Source organism: Pituophis catenifer, unplaced genomic scaffold (assembly GCF_029215685.1).
Source record: "Pituophis catenifer annectens isolate HBS135680 unplaced genomic scaffold, rPitCat1.0.hap2 SCAF_2, whole genome shotgun sequence".
NCBI lineage: Eukaryota > Metazoa > Chordata > Lepidosauria > Squamata > Colubridae > Pituophis > Pituophis catenifer.
The window spans coordinates 16,405,194-16,430,707 of record NW_027256882.1 but is presented as its reverse complement, the minus strand read 5'-3'; the positions used below and the strand labels follow the sequence as shown (position 1 = coordinate 16,430,707).

General features: G+C 40.2%; 1 protein-coding gene across 1 annotated transcript; it reads left to right on the top strand.

The window, feature by feature from the left end:
* The first annotated feature begins 9,944 nt into the window (after positions 1-9,944).
* On the top strand, positions 9,945-24,705 carry LOC139309902 (vomeronasal type-2 receptor 26-like). The gene is made up of 6 exons (XM_070934089.1): positions 9,945-10,220; positions 12,289-12,486; positions 13,759-13,971; positions 16,818-16,944; positions 18,061-18,306; positions 23,801-24,705. The coding sequence occupies exons 1-6, from the start codon at positions 9,945-9,947 to the stop codon at positions 24,703-24,705; spliced, it is 1,965 nt and encodes a 654-aa protein (XP_070790190.1).
* Positions 24,706-25,514: the final 809 nt, after the last annotated feature.

Sequence of the window (25,514 nt, the reverse complement as noted above, 5' to 3'; positions counted from 1 at the left end):
ATCAATCAAACAATCAATTGATCAATCAGAATAGAGCTGGAAGGGGCCTTGGAGATTTTGTACTCCAACCCCATGGTCAAGCAGGAAATCTTATACCATTTCAGACAGGTGGCTGTCCACTCTTTTCTTAAAAACCTCCAGTGATGAAGCATCCGCAACTTCTGAAGTTGCTCCACTGGTTAATTGTCCTCACTCTTAGGAAGTTTCTCCTTAATTTGAGATTGCTCCTTTCCTTGATTAGTTTCCATCCATTGTTTCTTGCTTTGCCTTCTTTGGAAAATATGTTGATCCCCTCTTCTTTACGGCAGCCCCTCAAATATTGCCACTGTGTCACCCCCTAGTCCTTCTTTTCTCTAAACTAGCCATGCCCAATTCCTGCAATCATTCTTCGTATGTTTTTGTCTCCAGGACTCAGTTGCTCTTCTTTGCAATTTTTCAAAAGTCTCCACATCTTTTTTGTAACATGGTGACCAAAACTGGATTCAGTATTCCAGGTGTGGTTATACTAAGGATTTATAAAATGGTACTAATACTTCACATGACTTTGATTCTATGCCTCTGTTTATACAGCCAAGGATTGCATTGTCTGTTTTGGCTGCTGGCACACATTGCTGGCTCATGTTTAAGTGATCATCCATTAGGACTCGAAGGTCCCGCTCACAGTAACAGAAAAAATGTTCCCAGACTCCTCCTGATTTTTTGCTCTAGTAGACCAACATGGTTCTTTTTGTCTTCCTTGGATTCATTACTGTTCCCTAAAGCTAATTCAATTTTTCTGAAATATTTTTTTTCCAAATGTAGTGCCTGCAAGGAGCAGTTGTGGTCTCCCACCAAAACCCAACATTCACTTCCTGATATGCTCATGGAGGCATTTGCTTTCTCTCCATTAACATCACACTGCTGATTCATATTTAGTTTGTAATCAGCTACTATTCTGAGATAATTTTCGTAAATATTTTTATTAAGTTTGATATTGTTCATCATTCTTGCTCTCCATTTCTATTTATTTATTTATTATTTGTTTGTTTGTTTGCTTGCTTATTTATGCACTTACTTACTTATTTATTGACATTGATTTTTCAGCTCATTTTGATAAACATCATTTTATGTCTGTTTCTAAGTTATACATTTAGACACCAAATTTGATATCAGCTATCAGTTGGTAGCCCTTCAATTTCCTTTCATCAAAATCATGAATGACATTATCATGAAATTAATTATATGATTATTATCAAATCAAATCAGCTACCAATTGAAGGGCTATTGGTAGCCCTTCAATTCCCTTTCATCAAAATCATGAATGTCATTTTCATGAAAATAATTATATAATTATTATCAAATCAAATTAATATACTACTAATTCTAATTTATTATGATCAGTGACCACTATATGTATTTAACTATATGGGAAAAGTACAAATGAAATGCTAATAAAAGGTTGACATTGTAGCTCCTATCTACAGCTTTGTTCTTATATGAGGTGCTCAAGTCTGTTGTAGTTGCTGAAATAAGATATTTTTCTACTAGATTTTACTTATGTACTTCTCTCACAAAATCATAAATATTTCTCTGGAAGCATCATCTTTTTTAAAACAATATAATTTCAAAGTCAGTTTTAGTCACTTAATTATTATATCATCCATTATACCATCAATTCCTCATTTAAGTAGGTTTCTAATTATCACATCACAAATTAGTTTATTAATCCTTTGCTAAAATCAAGTTATATCACCAGCATTCTCACAATATTTTAAAAATGTGTAACCATAGAAGGGGAGGAGGAGCCCACAACTGAATAATAGGCAGAGAGGGAAACTCAGACAGGATCCACCATAACAAGTGTAAAATGAGTTGGTGAGATATTCATACTTTCAGATATGCATGATTGTCTCGCATCGCAAGATGAAAAGCATATAAATTTGATGACAGATAAATAGATTAGAGAGAGAGAGGGAGGGTGGGAGGGAGAGAGAGAGAGAGGGAGAGAGATTCTCTTAATGTAGGCTAATTGCTTGTTGTTCCCATGGAATTCATAAATACTATCTTTGTGCAACTTATTTGTGACCTGATTCAGAAAGTTTCCTATGATTGACAAATTTTGTCAATTATATTGTTTTCAGAACATATATTGACAATACATAATTGACAAACTTTGCTGAAGTTTTCTCTTCCATTGTTTGAAAATAGCAATGTGTTCATCCTACTAAGAATATTTGGAAGTTAGATGACTGTAAAAAAAAGATTCCATTTAGAACAGACAAAAAATTGATCAGTTACCAAAATTGTTGCTTTTGAAATTCTTTGATATTCCCATTCTAGTTCCATCCCTATCTGAAGAAGAATGAGTTCTGCAATTTTTCCAATTACAAATTGTACTTGGACCAAAATGGTGATGTGAAGGCTGATCTGAAGCTCATTAGCTGGGTGTTTCTTCGTAAGAAGAATCTCATTAAAGACCAACTGGTGACTTTGGAAAGGCAGAGAATTATTATCAACCAAGATCATATGTCATGGCTAAAGTTGCACAACAGGGTAGGAGAAATATTGATGTCTTTTCTCTATTTTACAAAGGCTTTTGACCCTTTAGCCCATTTAATTGGGCTAAGCCTATGTACTGTAGCTATATAATATAATATAAATTTAATTACCAATAAATAAATAAATAAATAAATAAGTATTGAAATGGAGAAGCTGCATGAAAATGATAAGAGATGCCTTCAAATGCTAGGGATTATGGTTTGCTTCTTCCTTGTCCTCAAAGAAGGCATATTTGTTGACCAGTCCCTGAGTTCACGTTTAGACTGAATGGTTTTGGTTCCAGTAAGAAATAAGCTTTGGAATTAGGATTTATCTTGCACTGATTGGGTCAGTGTCCCATTAAACAGCAAGGGAAGACATTTTTAAGCAACCCAGACCTGGCCAGTGTTACCCATTACAATCTCTCACTCCTCTGAGATAGCGAAATAGGCCTTCTGCTCTTATGAAGGACGTCCAAGAATTTTTTTGTCGACATGGTGTCAAAATGATTGGACTGCTGAGAGATAATGCCCTGACCCAGGAAACTGAAGTAATAAAACATGATTTTGACTCAAAGAAAAGCCTTCCCTAATATCTGAAGTAATGATGGACAATTTAAAAGGAAATATTTCTTAGATTTGGGCTTTGGCTTGTAAGACGGCACTTCATCTAAAAACCCCTTGAATACAATTGTTGATATTAATTGTTAGCTACCTTAAATCACTGGAAGGGGGGAATGGGGGCTCCAAATTTAATTAATAACAAATATGATTTTGTTCTTCTATGGCAGTTGTTGTTACCTAATTGTAGTTCTTCAGCAGAAAGGACCTTTTCTTGGATACCTAGCTGGGCCTTAGACATTCCCACATGTGGCTCACACGTGCTGCAGCAAAAGATTCCTGATTTACACTTTCTGAGGGACACGTTCTCATAACCTCACCTCTATCTCACATCACTACAGTACTAGAAACTAAGTAGTCACTTTTACTCTTATTTCAAGAGAATGTCAGCATGTCAGGATGGATAGTGCTATCATATTTTCTTTGGAATTCTTTGTTTTTCTATTTAGTCTCTTCCTCAGTCCAAATGTGTGGAAAAATGTCATCCTGGATTTGTCAAGCAGAAGCGAGAAGGAGAGCCATTTTGCTGTTACGACTGTGTTCCTTGTCCGGAGGGGACCATCTCCACTCAGGAAGGTGGGTGACACTGGAGGAAAGGACAGCCCTTGTGGAAGTGGATTCATCCAGAACAATTTTCACTAAAGTGAAAGTTAAAACACAAAATTAACTTCAATTGATTTCTTTGTATATTTTGAAATTGCACAACTTTTTTTTATCAAAATGAAAAATAGTAGAGACCTTGATAGGGATTGGAGAATATGGCATATTGGGCAAGTTTTGTTACTGCCAAACAAAATACCTCTTATATTTTTTAGTTTGGATCTGCCTTCCACATTTATCTTTCTAGGAACATTTAAGTTCTTTGAAACTGAGAGAATTGTCTTAGGTCCATTTCCTGGAAGGATTATTGCAATGCTCTTTAAATGGGCCTCCCTTTTTGGATCACTGGAAGGTATCACTGATCCATAATGAGGTGGTGTGGACAATTACTGAGGCATCTCGTTACACCAATATTACCTCTGGTCCCATAGTCATTCCAGATTATTTGCAGGATTAGCTTTCTCTGCCAGCCAATTACATTTCAGAAGATAGACATACTCTAAGCCCAGTACTCAGAGAACTAAGTACTATCTAGAAGGACCCCAAAAGTGTGCCGTAAAATAATATAATTGTTTATAATTGATTGTTTACCTGTAATAATCTGGTTTACTATGAACATTTTGCAGATTACACAGGAAAGCAAAGAAAAAGTCATAATTTTCCCCAAATTCATAGACCTTAGCTTTATATGTTTTAGAAAATGATGTTCTTCCTACCTTCTTTCTGAGGAGATATTAAGAAATACATCTTGGAAAATGCTGCTGTTCTCCCAAGAAGGTATTCCTTGAAATGTAAAGGACAGAAATTTAAGGAAGTATTGCCTTTTTATTTTCTCAGATACAGAAAAATGCACCAAGTGTTCAGATGATCAATATCCAAATGAGGTCCGAGTTCAATGTCTCCTCAAAGTAACAACCTTCTTGTCTTATAAAGAATATTTGGGCTTCATCCTCATCTCTTTTATCCTACTCTTGTTCCTAACTACAGGCCTTGTTTTAATCTTATTCATGAAATACCGAGAAACTCCCATTGTCAAAGCCAACAACCGGGACCTTTCTTACACCCTCCTGGTCTCCCTTCTGCTTTGCTTCTTGACTCCTCTTCTCTTCATTGGTCAACCAAGGAAAGCCACCTGCCTTCTCCGACAAATGGTTTTCAGCATCATCTTCTCAGTGGCTATTTCTTCTCTTTTGGCCAAAACATTCACAGTTGTGTTTGCTTTCCTGGCCACAAAACCAGGAAATCGCGTTAAAAGATGGTTGAAGAAGAGCTGGACCAACTCCATCATCCTTTCTTCTGCTGCTATCCAATTTATCATCTGCTCCATCTGGCTTGGAACTTTTCCCCCATTCCCTGATTCTGACTTTCACTCCCAGCCTGGAGTGATCATCCTGCAATGCAATGAAGGGTCTGTTGTCATGTTCTACACTACCCTCAGTTATCTGGGCTTCCTGGCTGCCATCTGCTTTATAGTGGCTTTCCTAGCCAGGAATCTGCCTGGAGCTTTCAACGAAGCCAAGCTGATCACCTTCAGCATGCTGGTCTTCTGCAGTGTCTGGGTGACATTTGTTCCCACTTATCTGAGCACCAAAGGGAAAAACATGGTGGCCGTTCAGGTCTTCTCCATCTTGTCCTCCAGTGCTGGTCTGCTGGGCTGCATCTTCATCCCCAAGTGCTACATTATCATTCTGAGGCCAGACTTGAATACAAAGAAGCAGCTTATGGCCAAAATAAATGCAGAAATGTGAAACAAGAATTTTCGCTCTCAAAATTTTTCAAGAGTCCAAACCTTGAATATGATGCAAGATGTTGTCCATACATGAATTGGGCCAATGATTTTGCTTGGAAAAATTAGAGGCCAGTTCGAAAATAGTGTCCTCCATCCTTTTCCAGCTCATTGCAAGATGGACACTTAGCTCTTTTGACTAGTTGATATGGCAGAAATAATTGTATAAATGCAGTGGAGGCTGTAAAAATGCCATTATTTTAGTTGTATGCTAGTTTATCTGCAGTTGCGATTCTTTGTCCTATTGGACCCAAGATCTCAGCACCATCAACATAATACTGCATTCTATCCACTGTGCCATCATGGCTCATTATTATAAATTACTATAAAGATGGTAGATGTTATGAAGAAGCAAATGATTTCTCCTCTTGCAGATAGAAATGTGGGCGGTGGGAGTGCTTATCTGCTCATTCTGCTCAGTCACCGCACCTCTTTCTACCGATCCCTGTGTCATGTAGGACACAGAACTTAATGTTAATCCCACATACCTGTAGGATTTTGTAGGTGGCAAACAGGGCTGCAATCTGAGAGAAGGTGTCAGTCTCAGTCCCTTCAAGGACAATGAAAAGCTCTTTCTGCCTTCTACAGCTAAACATAGGAACCTTGACCTCCCCAGCAGAGAGCAGGTCCAGCACAGCATCCCAAGTCCTTCTGGGGTTCAAATAATTGTCATGAAGAATTTAACCCAGGTGGACATTTGGAAGGAGGTGAAAATGCTGGTTGATCTCTTGGATGGCAAAAAAGAAGTAGAGGTCTTTGCAGCATTGGGTGGATGCTCTCCTAATAAAAGCTAATGTGAATTAATTAGAATAGAACCAAAAAGAAACAGAGAGAAAAAAACAGATAAAAGCTAAAAGCGCACCAAGAAAAAAATTCTGGTTTAATAAAACCAGAATGATATAAATAAAGCTATAGAAATATAAAGAAGTAACTTCCAATATTCTTCACGGTAATTATAACTACTTTTATATTTTAACCTCTCTCTCTCTCTCTCTCTCTCTCTCTTTCTCTCTTTCTCTTTCTCTCTCTTTCTCTCTCTCTCTCTTTCTCTCTCTCTCTCTCTTTCTCTCTCTCTCGTTACATTGTAACTTTCTTCTTTTTATAGTCTATCCTGTCCAATCATTAAAAGAATAAGTCATACGAGGATTTTTGTGGACTTTTTATGCAAAAAGACACTAAAGGTGTTTCAGTCACCAATAAAGGTACATTGCCCTTTAATTCAGGTAGTCCTTCACTTAGAACACTTAATGACAATTCAAAGTTGCAACGGCACTGAAAAAAGTGACTTCTGGCCATTTTTCACACTTATGACCTTTGCAGCATTTGAACATACATTTTGATTTACATTCGGATGCTTGACAACTGATTCACATTTATGACCGTTGAAGGGCCCCGGGGTCATGTGACTGCCTTTTGCAACCTTCTGACAAGCAAAGTCAATGGGGAAACCAGATTCACTTAACAACTATGTTATTAATTTAATGACGGTAGTGATTCCCTTAACCATGCGGCAATTCATAATATGGGGCAAAGATGAGTTAACCAATTTCTCACTCAGCGACATACATTTTGGGCTTAATTGAGGTCGTAAGTTGAGGGCTACCTGTAAAAGAAATCCATTTGTCCATCTCAGCAAATTCTGTCCATTTCACCAACCAATTCCTCCATGGTGGGCAGGGCTGAATTTTTCTGAATCTTCCATGTGGAATAGAAAAAAAAAATGGCTGCTGCCAGGTTAGATTCAAAGTTGACAGTTGCTGCAGCCAACTGTCACTGACCGGGATCTTTGTTCTGTTGCTAGGCAACTAACCTAACGGAACCTCCCTTCTGCTCTCCTTCATCCTGGTGACAAGTCAACACTTCAAGAGCCCAAATAAACAGCAAAGAGGACAAAGGAACACCTTGACTTGTCTCCTTCTAGATACCACATGGTTTACTTAGATCATCATTAATCATAACTGGAGTCTTCTGACACTAATTTCCTTGAATAAAATTCTCAGCAAAGTTCATTTCTTCCAAACCTTTTAGTAAAAAAGACCAATTCAAATCCCAGGTCCCCTCAAACTAGCTTCTGGGTGGATGTGGGAAGAAATCACGTCTAACCATCCCCCACATTGGTGGCACTGCCACCATCTCCCCTGCGGACCTCACAGCCCACTCTTTATTTAACAAACCAAGAAACTTTAAAATATAGAGCATTTCAGTGTCTTGCATTATTAGGGAAAGACAACACAGAGAATGCCAAAGGAAAAAAAAAACTTTCAATCCCTCCCTTAACTTTTTCCCTATTTACTCAATGATACAAGCTATCACTTTCCTTTTAGTCACCTCTCATCCAAAATATGATATTTCTGATCTGTTCTATTTCTAGAACAGATGGGAAATGAAATTGCACTTCAGATACTTCAGGAATTTTAAAATTGGCTCCAATTTAAGGTAAATAAACCAAGATTTAAAAGAAAAGAAAATTGCAAACAGGCCCTAGTCTTAACTTTAGACAGGGTTCAAGGGACTGATTGCTTCCATAACAGGGGTGAAATGTAAAATTTGTTACTACCGGTTCTGTGGGCGTGGCTTAGTGGTGGGGGTAATGTAACTGGGTGGACATTGCCAACTTTTTTTTTTTTATTTTAACTTTTCAAAGCATTTTTTCTGCAATTGCAAAAAAATGCTTTGAAAAGCCTCTGCCGATCAGGAACACAGCTGGGATCGTCAGAGCCTTTTCAAAGCATGTGTTAAATCACCTCTTCTGCTGAAGAGGTTGAAGAAAAAAATGCTTTGAAAAGCCTCTGAGATCCCAGCTGAGCCCCGCGATCATCAGAGGTTTTTTTTTTTTACTTTTAAAATCATTTTTTCGGCGGAAGAAGTTGTAGAAAAAAAGCTTTTAAAAGTTTTTTTTAAAAAAGCCTCTGATGATCGTGTTCCTCAGCTGGGCATGGTGGGGGGGTGGGACACAGGGATTTTTGCTACCGGTTCTCTGAACTACCAGCCACCATTGCTACCAGATCAGGCGATCCAGTCCAAACCGGGAACATTTCACCCCTACTCCATAGCTCTGGGTGACCTTGCAAAAGGACAGCAAAAGTTACCTGGTTCTTGATATATCTTCATCTATTTTCTGGATGAGTCCTGACAGGAAGGATAACCACTAGAGAACAGGGCCTCCAAGGGTGTATCTGTGATTTTTCATTAACATCCTTTTCTCCAGCTTCTCCTCTGCAGATGGGACCGTGAAGTAGTTTAGGATCCCAAGAGGAGAAGTTGTTTCTTAGTGTAATGATCACAATTCTGGGTTTGGGACATCTGCTGCTGCTTCTCCAGTGACTACCTTTGATGTAAACATTAGACTGAAGCAACATGCAAAGGTCTTGCATCAGGAAAGAATATATGCATCAGATGACAGGCTGTGTGGCACAAGTTTTGGGACAGGCAGGGACTGTGCTTTTGAATATACATTTCTTTCCTTTCAAGACAAAAATCAGTTTGTATCTATCTAAATTGGCAAAGAACCTGGCATTTCCATCTTGTAGAGTGTTTTGAATTCTTCTAACTCTTCTTGTTCTTGTTTAGAAATAGGAAAGGGGTTGATTCAACGCTGTGGATTATGGACCTCTTTCTTCTGCTTCTGATGCTTCTGGTGTCCCAGCAAGTCTCTGGGAAGCTTAGACCAAACTGCCCGCTGAGTTTGGAGCACCGGGATGAAAGCTATCCATGGAGCTATTATAGGCAAGGAGACCATCTCATTGGTGTAGTCCTCTGTGCCACAAGAATATTGCGTGAAATGTTGCTTTTCAACATGGCTCCAAATAAAAAGTCTCACTCGTAAGTCATTAATGTGTGTGATGGAGTTGCATTCCCTGCATTTACACTTCTGTTCTTTTTATTTCCCTGACTCCTATGTTACAGGACCTGCCTAATTTCCTGAATCCTTTTGATTTCCATGGCTTCCCTCTTTTGTCTTCTTTTGCAGAAGAAACTCAAATCCATAGATGGGGCAAGGAAAACACCTGAAAGAATTCAAGATTGATGATGGAAAGAGCTGTAGTTTCCTCTGACCAGCCCTTTTCCATTCTTTTATAACATCTCATTGATAGCCATTCCCTCATTCTTATAGAAAGAGAGGATGAGTTTTTTGCAGAATCGCTTTTCCTAGCCACCTATGAACAAGCATCTTCTTTTTATGATGGTTCTACTCTAATGATTCAATTAGTTTGAAACCGAGTTAATGAAAATCAGCACTACTACAAAATGATATATTTGTAACTTTTAACCCTGGTGGTGGTTAATCTCAATCCCATCGTCTGAACAATAATAAAATGGTTGACTATTATTTGCCCATGGTTATGGATCAGTATTAGCGTAAGGATCTAAAGGGTAATAAATAAACTTGAACATTATTTTACAGTCAGACATTTAATGATATGGCTAGAATCTTCCGCTTCATTATGACCATTGAAGAGATCAACAAGAATCAACCGTACCTGCAAAATGTCACCATTGGCTACAACATCCAGGATGACTATTTTAACACAATTGGCACTTCAGAAGCTTTGCTGGACATGCTCTCTACTGGAGATGCCAATGTTCCCAATTACAGCTGTGGAAGGAAGGACAACCTTTTGGCTCTTCTTGATGCAGCTGCCAGTGATATCTCCATCCAGATGTCAACCTTAGTAGGCACTTACAAAGTGGCACAGGTATGTGTGTGTGTTTGTGTTTCTCTATCTGGTCAAGTGAATGGAACAATAGATCCAACCATTTTGTTTATGTTAGTTAGTTTACTTTATTGTCATTGAACCTTGTATAATGAAATTAAATGCCGTCTTCAGTGTTCATCATACATAAGAAAACTATAAAAATAAAACAAAAACACACATCCTTCACATTCTATACAATTGAATTGAAATCCACTGATACTGCATTAATATAACACTATAAAATAGAATTCAATATAGTTACTGCACTGGCATAGAAGCTGTCTTTCAGCCTCTTTGTCCTTCTTTTTATTATCCTGTACCATCTGCCAGATGGTTATAGTTTGGGGGAAAAAGGGGGCGCCCAGGATGAGATGGATCTTTAAGAATGTTTTGAACTTTCTTAAGGCAGCGGGAGCTATAAAGCTCTTCCAAAGAGGGGAGAGGGCAACCAATAATATCCTGGGCAATGATGCTAACCCTCTGGAGTGATGTCCTATCTGCCACTGTTCAATTGGCAAAGCATACATAGATGCAGTAGGTTAAAATACTCTCTATGGTGCAGAAGGTCACCAATTTTTCACCAGTGCTTTTGACCAGTGCTGCAATATGAGTTCCCCAGGTCAGGTCCTCTTTTATGGTAACACCCAAAAACTTAAAACTGGCCACTTGCTTTACTTGGTCTCCATTGATAACCAAGGCTTGGATATCTGATCTATTCCTTCTGTAGTCCACTATAAGCTCCTTGGTCTTATTGGTGTTAAGGACCAAATTATTGTCTCCACACCATGAAAGCAACCGGTGTACCTCATCTCAATAGGCAGACTCATCTCCCCAGAGATGAATCCCACCACTGTTGTAATTTAATAATAGAATTACTGGCATGAGTGGGAATGCAGTCATGTACATAAAGAGTACAGAGTGAGGGACTCAACACACAACCCTGTGGTATACCAGTATTAAGAATAAGGGTTGAGGAGATATGAATTATGGAATTCAAGAACTGCTTTCCACTGTGGTCATTTCAGATGTCATTCCTATGGCTTACGATCCAGAGTTGGGAAGGATCAAAGCAATCATATCCTCTCATGACACCATCCCCATTGCTTTGGGGCTTTCTGCTACACATTTGAGAAAGTTAGCAGAGGCTCTGTGTCTAGTCAAATTGTCTTCTGTGTAAAAGGAAAATGGAGCAAAGATTGAAAGTTCTTGTTTTGTAGATTATTTTAGCCAAAATAATATTTTTCAATGGTAACATATTCTAGATTCAGGGAAAAAATCCCAGTGAATTATCTTACTTATGCACACCCCTTACAGACCTCTTAGGAATGGGGTGAGGTCAACAATAGACAGTTTAAGGTTAAAATTAGGGGATGTTGAGGATGTAACAAAAGAGTCAGGTAGTGCACTCCAGGCATTGACCACTCTGTTGCTGAAGTCGTATTTTCTGCAATCGAGTTTAGAGCGGTTTACCTTGAGTTTGTATCTATTCTGTGCTCGTTTATTGTTGTGGTTGAAGCTGAAGTAGTCATTGACAGATAGGACATTGTAGTGGATAATTTTGTGTACTACATTTGGGTCGGACCATAAGTGGCGTAGTTCTAGTATATGAAATATACCATATTTATATTAATATGTATATGAAAGAGAGAGACCAGTATCTTAAACCGCACATTAGATGAAGGACCTTTTGGAATCTTTGCATTAAACCAATATATTTTCTTTGCAATCAGAATTTTAAAACATACTTATAATATGAAACTGTATTTGAACAAAAGAGTTCAGCTGGTATCCCCATATGTGGATCTCATGATGGTAACTTGTAGTGATGATACAGAAATATTATTTGTAGTCTTTATTCTTTTCTTTTCTTTTTATTAATTTGTTTTTATTCTATTTTATATATGGTTCTGCTTATTATATTATGTATCTTCATATGGGGTCTAATAACTGATCAACCACATACTATTCTTATATGTTCATAAGAACCAAGTTGGATGGATTAAAAGCTAACATTTGGACTTGATCTGACCCCAAATATAACACAGAATTCTTCATAACTTTTTTTCAGACCAGTTATGAAATTGTTTCAGAGGCTCTGAATGATAAAAGTCAGTTCCCCTTTTTCCACCCGATGTTCCCCAAAGAAGGGATCCAATATCCCGGCATTGTCCAACTGCTCCTCCATTTCAGATGGACCTTGATTGGTCTCTTTGCTTCAGACACAGAAAATGGAGAGAATTTCATGAGGACTTTTACTCGGATGCTTGTCAGGAATTTGTGTTATATCACAACGATTCTCAACGACTCAGCGTACAGCACCCCTCAGGAATGCCGTCTCTAAGTGGAGACAAGTCAATGTCTTTCTTCACTCCATCGAACATGTTCCTCTTTTGGAGAGAATTATTCCTTTCCATTTAACATTTAGGCAGTTGTCTGGACCTATAGAAGGGAAAGTCTGGATCCTCACAATCTTTGAGAAACATTACATGCGAAGGAACATATATTTCAAGTACATTCATAGTGTATGGAGTTTTCATTTACAGGAAAAAAAAGTGACAAAAGATAATGCCGTATACAAGTTCCACTTTGTAGAACCCCAATATCGAGATCAGTCTTTGCACTGTTCTTTTTCAAAGCATGCCTTTTCTGTCAAAGGTCGTAAAAGATGCACCCAGAAAGCACCAATGGAGGATAAAATAAGCAGCATGAAGATTGTAACTAAAGTAAAAGTTTTCAGTATCGTGAGGACTCTGACCCACGCCTTGAATGCTGCATATGCCTCCATATCCAGGAGGAGAAGAAAGAAGGACAAAGAGAAGTTGAGGGCTTCAAGGCTGCAGCCATGGCAGGTATTGGATCCCAACAAGGATCTTGGTTCCTTTGGAGAAGGAATTCAAAGGAAGAGGGGAGGGAATCGTCTCAACCTCCTTGTGCCACAAAAGATCGGCAGGTTTGGCCACTCTAATTGCTTGGAGCATAAAGTTCCCAACAGCAAAAATGATGCAAATATATCTTTATATTAGAGACTGAAAATATTCTTCCCCTTCAGGGCTCTCAAGTTGCCTTGATGCTGACCTTCCTCCTCCTCTGATTCAGCTGCTGGAGGGGCCGGTGGCTGACAGGCCATAACAAATGTCTTTTTCTCCCCCTGTTGTTCAATTTATTTGTCATTTACTCTAGAATCTTCCCTATAATTGGCCAATTGTGTTAAATATATTTTCTCAATAATATTTTGTCAGTCTGTGATTAACAAATTTTACTGATTTTTTTTTTTTTGTTCACTTGTGGAAATAACACCTGTTCTAATTAAACATATTTACAACTGCTAAAGCTGTAAAGATTCAAATGTGAATAGACCATGTAGGACAGGGATGTCCATCACGTACAAGGCCACACACACACACACCAGCTCAGCAAAGGCAAAAAATGTCATGATACGTCACAATACATCACATGACGTGATTCAGTTTGACATCCACGATGTAGGATAAGAAACCAAGGTTTCTGCTTTTAAAATACATGGACTTTTCCATTCTAGCTTCATCCCTTTATGAAGAAGAGTGTATTTTGTAATATTTCCCTTTGGAAACTGTATGTGGATCAAAATGGAGATATAGCCGCAGATCTGGACATTGTGAGCGGGGTGGTTGACCCCAAAGATTACTTCCTCAAAGGCAAACTGGGGAGTTTTGAAAAAAAGGGACTTTTTGTCAACCAAGATGCTCTTCAACAGCTAACGTCGCTCAACCAGGTGAGAAAAATACCGGTGTCTTTTCTCTATTGTCCAAAGATGTAACACCTTTTTCAAGCAAGCTAAGCATAGTCACCATGGCTTAATGGTGAAATGAAGCCACGTGAAACTGATGAGAGGGGCCATCAGGTGCTTGGATTGTGGTTCTGATAGCTTTGCTTGTTCCTTGGCAAAGAAGGAGGCAATTTCGTTTAGTAGTTTCTGAATTTGGTGTCAGACTGAATCCAATGAAATTCAGTCAAAACCAGGGTGAAATCAGACTGGTTCAGACAGGTCCTGGGGAACCGCTAGGGATTATTGGCATCAGTTCACCGAACCAGTAGTAATTATGCCTCCTTGGCACCACCAACACCTGGCCAATTGCCGCTCATCTCTTTGCATCTGTGCATCAGGCACTGTACCCATCTATTCATCATCATCATCATCAGCTACCTCTAGACCTGGGGGCTTATGATTCTCCATCTGAGAATCAATGGAGAGCCCAGGCTCTGCCCCCCCCCTCTCTATCTCTCTCTCTCTCTCTCTCTCTCTCTCTCTCTGCCAGCTCCATTCCCTCTTCCCTCTTGGAACTCTCAGGCTGCCTTGATGCTGATCCTGACTCCCACACCTCCTCTTCCTCTGATTTGGCTGCTGGAGGGACTGGCAGCTAACAGGCCACAACAGTAATATTTTAAGCAGCCCAGAGTTATCCAGAGTGATGCATTCCTCTCTTTCCCCACACATGGATAGAGCAACCTGACTTCTGTTCCTAAAAAGGGGGTCCAAGGCTTTCAGTTCACATGAAATCATAATGACTGTTGTGATATGAGATAATGCCCTTACCCAGAAGAATTGAAATAAGACTTTAATCCAAAGAAAAGTTCTTCCTCATATCAGAAGTCATGAGTGACAATTTGAAAGGAAATGCTACCAGTACTTAGATTAGGCCTTTGGCTTGTAAGAAGGCACTTCCATCTGAAAAGTTCTTGAATGCAATTTTTACCTTGATTGTTAGATACTAAAGTCTCTCTGGGCAAAAAAGGAGGCTCCAGATTTAATTAATAATAAATGTATGTTAGTCTTTCTATGCCAATTGATGTCACAGAATTGTAGTTATTAAACAAAAAGGTTTTTCTTGGATATCTAGCTGGGCCTTAGAAACATCTCCTTCTGTCACAAGAGTCAGGCTCATGTCCCACTTCCGGCAGCAAAAAGTACTTGACTTACCCTGTTTGAGGCTCACCTTCTCATGATCTCATGTCCATCTTACACAGGGGTGGGCTTCAAAAATTTTACTAAGAGGTTCTCTGCCCTGTTGCTGGGTGGGTGTGATCATGGTGGTTGTGGCGTAGTCAGCCTCCTGCACCACAACTGGGGGGGGGCTTTTTCGATCCTCCAGGAATGTGAAAATGGCCTCCCCAGGCTCCAGAGGCCCATTTTTCACCCTCCCTGAGCCTTCGTGCATGCCCTGCAAATACCTGCATCCCGAACAGGCCGAATCGGGACTCCTGGGAGTGGCAGAATGCCGTGGGTGGGGCCAGCCGGAATGGGATTTGGGGGTTGTCTGAACTGCACAGAATCTTTGCTAGAGCTTCTCCCGAACTCCTGCGAGCCCCCAGCAGCCCACCCCTGATCTTACATCACAACAGTTCCAGAAATTAGGCAGTCAGTTTTAGTCTTATTTCACTAGCATGGCAGTTGCATGACTTGAGGAAATAAATATATAAAGAAACAAATAACATTCCCTTTAAGGTTGACAGCCCTTATTTGGAAGCACCTTTTGCTTTGTAGCTTTAGTAGAAAACTGTTTTGCACCCCTTTCAAAGGGCTTTACAATGTTTTATATAGTCCTTAAGAATTTTTTTTGCAGCTCTTACTAGTAAGAGGTTGGATTTTTAATCACAATTTTATTTTTTGAAAATCAATCTGATGGAGTAAAAATTTTAATACATTTATAAATTTAATTTAAATTTAGAATCAATCAATTTATTACAGTCTCAGACCAGAAAGCAGAACAAATAAAAATGCTCAGTAAATATACAATGAAAAATTATAGTATAAAATAATGAATAACACTAAAATCTATAATAAAATCCAGTCTGTCAATTATACATGATCTAACTATGCTACAATTGCAATCCATCAACTGGGTGGCCGGTTGTAGGTTAAGCGCTAAAAGGGAAAAGATTAAGCAGTGCACTGTAGTTATGTTCATCCTTAAGCAGCCATTGAAGATAGGAAGAATCGGAACAGCCAGGATACCTACCAGTAGCAGGTATTGGCAGAATATGCTTTTTCCTAATCTCTGTATAAAAGCAACATCTAAGGAGCATGTGACCCAAAGTCTCCACCTCTCCTGAGCTGCAGGAACAGAGCCTTTCCATCAATGGTATCCTTTTATATTTGCCGTACAAGACAGCCGATGGAAGCGCATGGCACCGTGCTAGCAAAAATGCTAAATTTAATGATGAAAATTTACAATTAAATTAAATACAATTTAATATGAATAGATAATCATACCTGAATGTCATGGATACCTGAAGAATGGAGGAATGCATGTTAAGATTGCTATAAGGAGGAAGCCACTGGTTGTCATTTAATGCTTAAATATTTTTTCAGTTCAATCCTTCCAGACTTTATTAAGTAGAAAAGTACCTTATTGCAAAGCGATCTGCCAGAAGCAAAGGTGAGGAACTAATTGAAGAAACCACAGATTCTTACGGTCATTTGGAATTAGTTAGAAATCTTATATATTCATCTAACTGAGGCCCATAGTGTACTGGATTAATATTTAAATTGACCTCTATTCTCCATGGATGGTCAGTCCTGACATGTTTCTTTTGGCATTCCTTATTTGCCTGCTTTAGAGTTTCCCTCAATCCAAATGTGTGGAAAATTGTCATCCTGGATTTGTCAAACAGGCTCGAGAAGGAGAGCCGGTTTGCTGCTACAACTGCATTCCTTGTCCAAAGGGGACCATCTCCACTCAGGAAGGTGGGTAACTCTGGAAGAAGAATGCTGGATTCTTCCAGAGCATCTAGATCGAGATGCATGTTGAAGACACATTTAATTTTTTAATACGTTGCTGTTTTTTTTTCATAATGTGAATAATAAGAAAAAGATCTTGAAGGATGAGATTGGAAGAGATAGGAGGACATGGTGGATTCTGCAAGGTTACTTATGCCAAGGGAAATCTGTCTTCTACTTAACAGTTTAGAAGTGTCCTGTCATCTTACTTTTACTAGGAACATCTGAATTCTTTGAAATGTGAGAAATGGTTTCAGATCAGTGGTGGGATTCTACCGGTTTGGACCGGTTCGGGCGAACCATTAGCTCCAACTTTCAGCCATGAGCAAACTGGTTTTCTCTTTCTTTGGAGTGGCCCACCCACCCATCCCTGCATTATACTCATCTATATTTCTGTTTCCGAAGCCCAGCTGATCAGGGCGGTAAAGTGGATTGCCGCTCCTCAGCTGTTTTCCTTGCTCTCAGCAACGCGGAAGTTCACTTTTCTACAAACTGCACACATGAACACAGAAAACCAGTTGAGTACAGTGTGCACTCAGCGAACCAGTTGTTGAACCAGTAGGATCCCACCCCTGTTTCAGATGAATGGCTTTTTCTCATCCAAGCTAACTTTACTTCATAGGCCTATGATACATCAATCAATCATGCAACCTGTCAGCGTTCCAATTTATGATCTCCTCCAGCACTGACATGAATTAGAGAGGGAGAAGCTTTGCTTTAATGCTGAGATGAACTTTTACCTAGTTTCCTGCTCTTTAGTAGATAGCGTTACCTGGGTGATAGAGGGAGGGGGGAATTCCTGTGAATAGAAAGTGCTTGGGATGGAGAGATGGATCTGCATGGTGGCCAATGAGACATTGGGGTTGAAGAACGGAAAGGGAGGGGTTTGGAAGGAGATGCCAGTTTTGGCTGCACAAAGAGTTCAGGGATGTCGTTCTTTCTATTCTTAAATAAAGAAAAGATTCATTAGAGACCTTGCGTTTGAGAATGAAGTTTATTTAAGATAGCAGCGAAACCTGACAGACAGCCAAAACTCTTCCAAAGCCAGGCTGGCTGATTTTAAATCATCCCGCTCCCTCCCAGACGTGTGGTCGGACTGGAGGTTATCTCCGGACACTATGGCTGAAGCCAAGCTCTCGGAGGAAAGCCTGCTTCAAGCAACGGGAGGAGAACCGGCCATGATCCCAGCCAGTTTGGAAAGTACGAAGGCTCAACTCTCCCCGCCTTCCCCCTCAGCAGAACTTCAAGCCAAGAAACGGGAGACAGATAAGTACCCGGGGATTGTGCCAAAAGCCTCCGAGGCTGAATTTCCCTTTCCAAACGTGAAAGGTAAAGGGAAACCCCTAAGTGAATTGGGGAGGGCGACCTGGCTATGGGAATGGGAGCAAGTCAGGAAACAAACCAAGCACCAAGAAATTCTAAAGAAGCCACTCGAAAGCCCCATAGATGAGTTGAAAGAGAAATTTGACCGTGCCACCCTTCAGGGGGAGGGGTCATCTTGCAGACCCAAAGAAAAGAGAGAACCAGTCTGGGCTGTTGATCCAAGAGGCCGTAGGCCAAAGCGCAGCCCTTCCCCCCTCCACAGCAGAAGGAGGAGGAGCCCAACGACACATCCATGGGTTCCCCCCCCCAGCAAGCAGCGAAGCCTAGATGAGGCAGGACCTCCCTACCCCAGGATGAGAGACAAGGCAGAGGACTATCAACACCAAGGCCAGCCCTACAGAGCTCAGCACAGAGAGGAAGGGGGCTCCCTCGGGTACTCTGGCATGGGGACAAAATCCATACCACTCACTATTTTGAATGGGGTTAGCCCCGTGCTGCTGTGGACAGCATTATTATATGCGACCTCCGCAAAAGATAGGAGGTCTGCCCAATTGGACTGCTGGTAGTCGACATAGCATCTTAAATACTGTTCTATCATAGCGTTCAGTCTTTCTACCCCCCCATTGGTGCTCGGGTGAAATGCTGAGCTGAGCCTTGGGATGACCCTATGGATCATAGGAACTCCCTCCAGAACTTTGCTGTGAACTGGACCCCTCGGTCGGAGATGATTCTCCTGGGGACTCCATTCAGGCGGTAGATGTGTTTCAGGAACAGTTTGGATAACTGGCGGGCTGAGGGCAGTCCGCTGCAAGGAATGAAGTGTGCCTGTTTGGAGAATAAGTCTATTACAGTCCAGATCACTGTATTCCCACTACTCCTCGGTAGGTCTACTATGAAGTCCATCGCAATCTCCTCCCATGGTCTTGTCGGTTCAGCTACTGGTTGCAACAGTCCAGGCGGGCAGACCTCCTATCTTTTGCGGAGGTCGCATATAATAATGCTGTCCACAGCAGCACGGGGCTAACCCCGTTCAAAGTAGTGAGTGGTATGGATTTTGTCCCCATGCCAGAGTACCCGAGGGAGCCCCCTTCCTCAGTCAGCTTGACCGACTGGATGGCAATGTTGAGAGAAACTTGGGAGAATGTTAAGAGGGCGCTGGCCAAGGCGGCTGAATCTTATAAGAAACAGGCAGACAAGCACCGAACTCCCCAAAGACCATTTCAGCTGGGAGAGAAAGTCTACCTTTCCACCAAGTACTTGAGATTTAGACTCCTGAGCAAGAAATTGGGCCCGGAATTTATAGGACCATTCCCTATAGTAAAAATAATCAACCCCGTTACAGTACAACTGCAGTTGCCACGGCTCCTGGGGAACATTCACCCCGTTTTTCACAGTAGCCTTCTGAAGCCTGTAGTGGGGTCTACTTTAAGGCCGATGCCACGTGAACCCCCTGGGCCCCTGGTTGTTGGGGGCCAAACTCACTACGAAGTGCAGCGAATTCTTGACTCAAGATGGCACAGGGGGCGCCTCCAGTACTTAATTAAATGGAAGGGCTACCCGTTGTCAGAGGCTTCCTGGGTGAAGAGCTCAAACACCCAAGCTGACCGCCTTATAGCAAAATTCCATGCAGACCACCCGAGTAATCCGGGAGGGGGGGGTTCGCATCCAAGGAGGGGATAATGATACTTATCTTGTTGTGTTTTTTTTCCTATGGGGCAGGTTACATTGGAGAAGTGAAGGGAGAGGGGCCGGATATCAGCATTCCAATTTATGATCTCGTCCAGCACTGACATGAATGAGAGAGGGAGAAGCTTTGCTTTAATGCTGAGATGAACTTTTACCTAGTTTCCTGCTCTTTAGTAGATAGCGTTACCTGGGTGATAGAGGGAGGGGGGAATTCCTGTGAATAAAAAGTGCTTGGGATGGAGAGATGGATCTGCACAGGCCAATGAGACATTGGGGTTGAAGAATGGAAAGGGAGGGGTTTGGAAGGAGGTGCCAGTTTTGGCTGCACAAAGAGTTCAGGGATGTCGTTCTTTCTATTCTTAAATAAAGAAAAGATTCATTAGAGACCTTGCGTTTGAGAATGAAGTTTATTTAAGATAGCAGTGAAACCTGACAGACAGCCAAAACTCTTCCAAAGCCAGGCTGGCTGATTTTAAATCATCCCGCTCCCTCCCAGACGTGTGGTCGGATTGGAGGTTATCTCCGGACACTATGGCTGAAGCCAAGCTGATAAACAATTGAAAGTTTGGCAAACTGGAGTGAATAAGTTCGTCTGGAATGAGAAAAAGCCGAGAGTGAAATTGAAAATTATGCAAGATGTTCCAGAAAGAGGTCTTAAACTTCCAAACCTACAGTTATATTATGATGCAGCAGCTTTAACTTTAACAAGTGATTGGTTTGGAAGGAAAAAGGCTGGAATATTGAATGCAGAAAGTTTTGATCTTGAATTTGGATGGCATGCCTACTTATTTTATGATGACAAAGTTGATAAAGTATTTAAAAGCCATATACTTAGAGACTCTTTGATGAGAGTTTGGAAGAAGCACCGATCCAAATGGGATTATAAAATACCGCTATGGTTGGATCTTGGTCATATTTTGTGGAATACAAATATAATGTCACTCGGGGGGGTTTTATATAAAGAGGTTCTTTTTACAGATGCGGGCAGATGGCAGCTGAAGACATTGCAGACACTGTTGGACGAAGGGATTAATCTAACTTGGTTACAATATAATCAATTACAATTGAGATGGAAAGAGGACCAAAAAACTGGTATTATGTTGCACAAGGAAGAATTGGTTAGACATATAAAAGAGAAAGGTCCAATGCGTATCAAAAGGTTTTATAATGTTTTGTTAGAAAGGGATTCAGAAACTGAATTAGTTAAAGATTGTATGATTAAGTGGGCACAAAATTTTGAAGAACCAGTAATGTTGGAAACATGGGAAAAAATTTGGGTTCAGAATGTTAAATTTACACAGTCGCAGAATTTGAGGGAAAATTTCTATAAAATGTTTTATAGATGGCATTTAGATCCCAAAAAGATGTCATGTATGTACCCTAATGTTCAGCCAAAATGTTGGAGATGTGAATGTTTGGATGCTACGTATTATCATGTTTGGTGGACCTGTAGGAAAGTTAAGGCTTTTTGGATAAAAATTTGGTGGGTCATGCAGAATGTTTTGAAGAAAAAAATTCAATTCTCTCCACAATTGTTTTTATTGGGTATAGTTAAGGGTTTTACAGTGGGTGAAACAAAACTGATATTGTATATGATAACAGCAGCAAGATTGTTGATAGGTAAATATTGGAAAAATGAAGCCTTGCCCACTATTGAGGAATGGACTTTGAAGATGGCCAGTTTTGCAGAGATGGCGAAGATTTCAGCATACTTAAAAGATTGTTCACAAGAGACTTATGAATAGGAATGGAAAAAGTGGATAGAATATGTTCAGAACAAATATCAAACTAGAAAGTATCAAATAGCTTTTATTTGAAAATAATGTATTAGAAATATTTTAATGTAATGAGGGTAAAAAGAAAAATTATAAAGGGGAGGGAGGGGTTCAAGTTTTTACACAAGTTTTATATTAAGGGTTTTTTTTAATTTTTTTTTTTTACCAGATATGAGTATAATATAGGGAAGTCTGGGGGGAGGGGAGGGTTAGGGAGGGTTAGGGAGGTTGGGAAGTTTGGGGAGGGTGGTGGTGGGGGGAAGGGGTGAAAATGTAATTGTAAAACTTTTGCAATTCTCTGGTTTTTTAGGACCGACTTGTTCTTTTGGTATCAAGGATATGTAAGCTGTTGTCCATGATGGGGGTATTTTACCCCCTTGTTGAATATTGCAAAATAAATCTCTAAGTTGTTCCACCATTTCAGCTTGCAAGGTTTTGTAATACACTGCAGTTAAACCATCCGTACCAGGAGCTTTGGCTGTTTTTAACTGTTTAATTGCTACTATTATCTCCTCCTCTGTTATAGGATAATTCATTCTTTCCTTTTGTTGATCAGTAATTTTTGTAACTCTTTTATCGTTTAAGTATTTTTCTATAAGTCGGTTCTGCACCTCCTCCTTGGCATATAATTTGGTATAATAGTCCACAAAAGCTTCCTTAATTAATTTTTGTTGAAAAATTTCTTTCCCTCCAATATCAATACTATCTATAATCCGTATACTTTGTTTTTTCCTCAATGTGTAAGCCAACCATCTGCCCGGTTTATTAGCATTACAAAATGTATTATGCTTCGCATATTGTAAGTTTGTTGCAACTTGTTCCACCATAAGCATTTGAAATTGGTCTTTCAAAAGTTTTATAGCACTGCTTATTCTTTCGTCTGTTGGATTTTTAATAAGTAACTGTTCTTTATTCTTTATTTCTATTTCCAATTCAGATCTTTTCTTTTGTCGAAACAGTCTATGTTTAGAGTTCATGTAAATAAGTACCCCTCTCATATAAGCTTTACTTGCGTCCCAGACAATTTCAATTGGGGTACCTTTATTCAAATTTATTTCAAAAAATTCTTTCAAGTGCTTTTTAAGTTCTATTATGTTTTTTTCATATCTGAACAAGTTTTCATTCACTCTCCAAGAGCTCAATCTTACCCATCTCAATTTCTATCCATACTGGGCTATGGTCGGACAAAGTCCTTGGAAGAATCTTTGTTCTTTTTGTCTTAACAAGTAAATCATCTGACAACAAAATAAAATCAATCCTAGAGAAGGATCTATGTCTGTCGGAAAAAAAAGTATAATCCAATTCTTTTGGATTATGTATTCTCCAAATATCTTTTAATTCCAGGTCTTCTTTCATATCAAAAAAAGTCTGTGGTAGAAAGAATCACATATTAAGGAATTTCTAGTGGGGCTCAACGATTGCAGCTAATTTCACACTTGGGGGACTTAATGCCTATTTCCAGCAATCAGCACACCACCTTCTGTCTTGAAGGAGGCCCTCTTCTCAAGAGTCTCACCGTGGACCTCAGCATGAAAACCAGAGCAGATATGATAGACGTGCCCCAGATTGGTTCCCTAAAATATTGCCACCTTATGGGTCTTTGGAAGCCTGCTTTTTCTGTTGGAACTCCTGCCCTATTGCACACCTTCTTCCTTGAATTCCAACAGGCACCCAGCCTTCTGAAATTCTGGAGAAGAAGTTCCTCTCCCAAATGTTGAGATAAAGTGCAGGATGAGAATGTGGTGTGTTGCATCAGTTAAGGTGGTTGTGACTCCGACTATTTCTTTTTTGGATTTTATTTCTTCTTGTTGTTTTTATAGCTGTATATATTGGAGGGGTAGGGGTTTGCTGGCTATAAGCTGCCCAAAGTTTGCTTTAAAAAGGTCAGCCAGACTAATGTTTTATATATGTATGCAGCCTCCTATTTATGATTTGCTATAGAGTTCCTGTCTCTCAGTATCAGTTGTCATCCAAAGAAGGTCTTTCTTGAGATGTGAAAGGAGAGACTATAAAAGTAATATTGCTTTCTGTTTTGTCAGATACTGAAAAATGCACCCAGTGCCCAGATGATCAATATCCAACTGAGAACCGAATCCAATGTATCCCCAAACGAATAACCTTCCTGTCCTATGAAGAAACCCTCAGCATCATCCTGATCTCCTTTGCCCTAATCTTGTTCCTAACCACCGGTTTTGTTTCACTCATATTCCTTCAATACCAAGAAACTCCCATTGTCAAAGCCAACAACCGGGACCTCTCCTACATCCTCCTGGTCTCTCTCCTGCTTTGCTTCTTGTCCTCCTTGTTCTTTATTGGCCGACCAAGGAAAGCCTCCTGCCTTCTCCGACAAGCAGTGTTCAGCATTGTCTTCTCAATAGCTGTGTCTTCTGTGTTGGCCAAAACTATCACAGTGGTATTGGCCTTCCTGGCTTCAAAACCAGGAAACAGGATGAGAAGGTGGTTGGGGAAGAGCTTGGCCAACTCCATCATCCTTTCTGGTTCTGATGTCCAGATTGTCATCTGTGCCTTGTGGCTGGGAATTTCTCCCCCATTCCCTGACTCTGACCTCCACTCCCAGCCTGGGGAGATCATCCTTCAATGCAATGAAGGCTCCATCACCATGTTTTATGTTGTCCTTGGCAATATGTGTTTCCTAGCCACCATTTGCTTCACTGTAGCTTTTTTGGCAAGGAACCTGCCTGGGGCCTTCAATGAAGCTAAGCTGATCACTTTCAGCATGCTGGTTTTCTGCAGTGTCTGGGTCTCCTTCCTGCCCGCCTACCTGAGCACCAAAGGAAAGTCTATGGTAGTCGTGCAGATCTTCTCCATCTTGGCCTCCAGTGCTGGGGTGCTGGGCTGCATCTTCTTTCCCAAATGCTACATCCTCCTCCTGAGGCCAGATCTAAATACAAAGGAATACCTAATGCTAAAAGTAGGGAAATAATAGTGAAACTGTTTTTAGGCTCATGACGTTTCATTTTTCATTGCCGTTTTTGATGTGCTTGTATTCTTCTTTTGCATAAATTGGACAATTAAGGTTATTAAAAAGCAAATGAATAGAAATATGAAGAGTTTAAGAGTAATCAAATTAAAATACAATATAATCTTCAAACAGTAAAATAACTGAATAATTAAACCCCATCCTGATTGCAATACTCTAAATGACCTACCCTAGTTAAGTTGCAGGTGTTAGATTCCATTATAGAATTTGGACCTCAGAATTTCAGGACTTGGTCTTGAAACATCACTGCTCCAACAGCCTTTCTGAACATAACTGAAAAGTAATGATCCAACAGCAAAACAACATCTGGAAAGCTCAATAGCTTCTGTGAATATTTGATCCAGGGAAGACAGAGAAAACATCCTCATACCAGAGGATGGTCTCTTATCCAAAGAAGCCACATGATACTCTAGTCCCCAAAATGGATAGCTTTCCGCATTGTACTATGTGAATGGGAAAAGAATATATGCTAGATATATAATATCAGGAGGATATTCCTGAAACGTCACTATCCTGACTTAACTAGGGAGCTGCAGGGAGAGCCCACCGTCTCCAGGAGCTGCCTAGAGGAGAACTGGCTTTGCCACATCCAAAGCTGATTTTTGACCTTCCGAGCCCACCAGAAGTCAGGAAATGGGCTGTTTCCAGCCTCTGGGGGGCAGGGAGGCCGTTTTTGCTCTCCCCAAGCTCCTAGAAAGCCTCTAGAGCCTGGGAGGGCAAAAAACTGGTCCCACCAGTCCCACTGGAAGTTG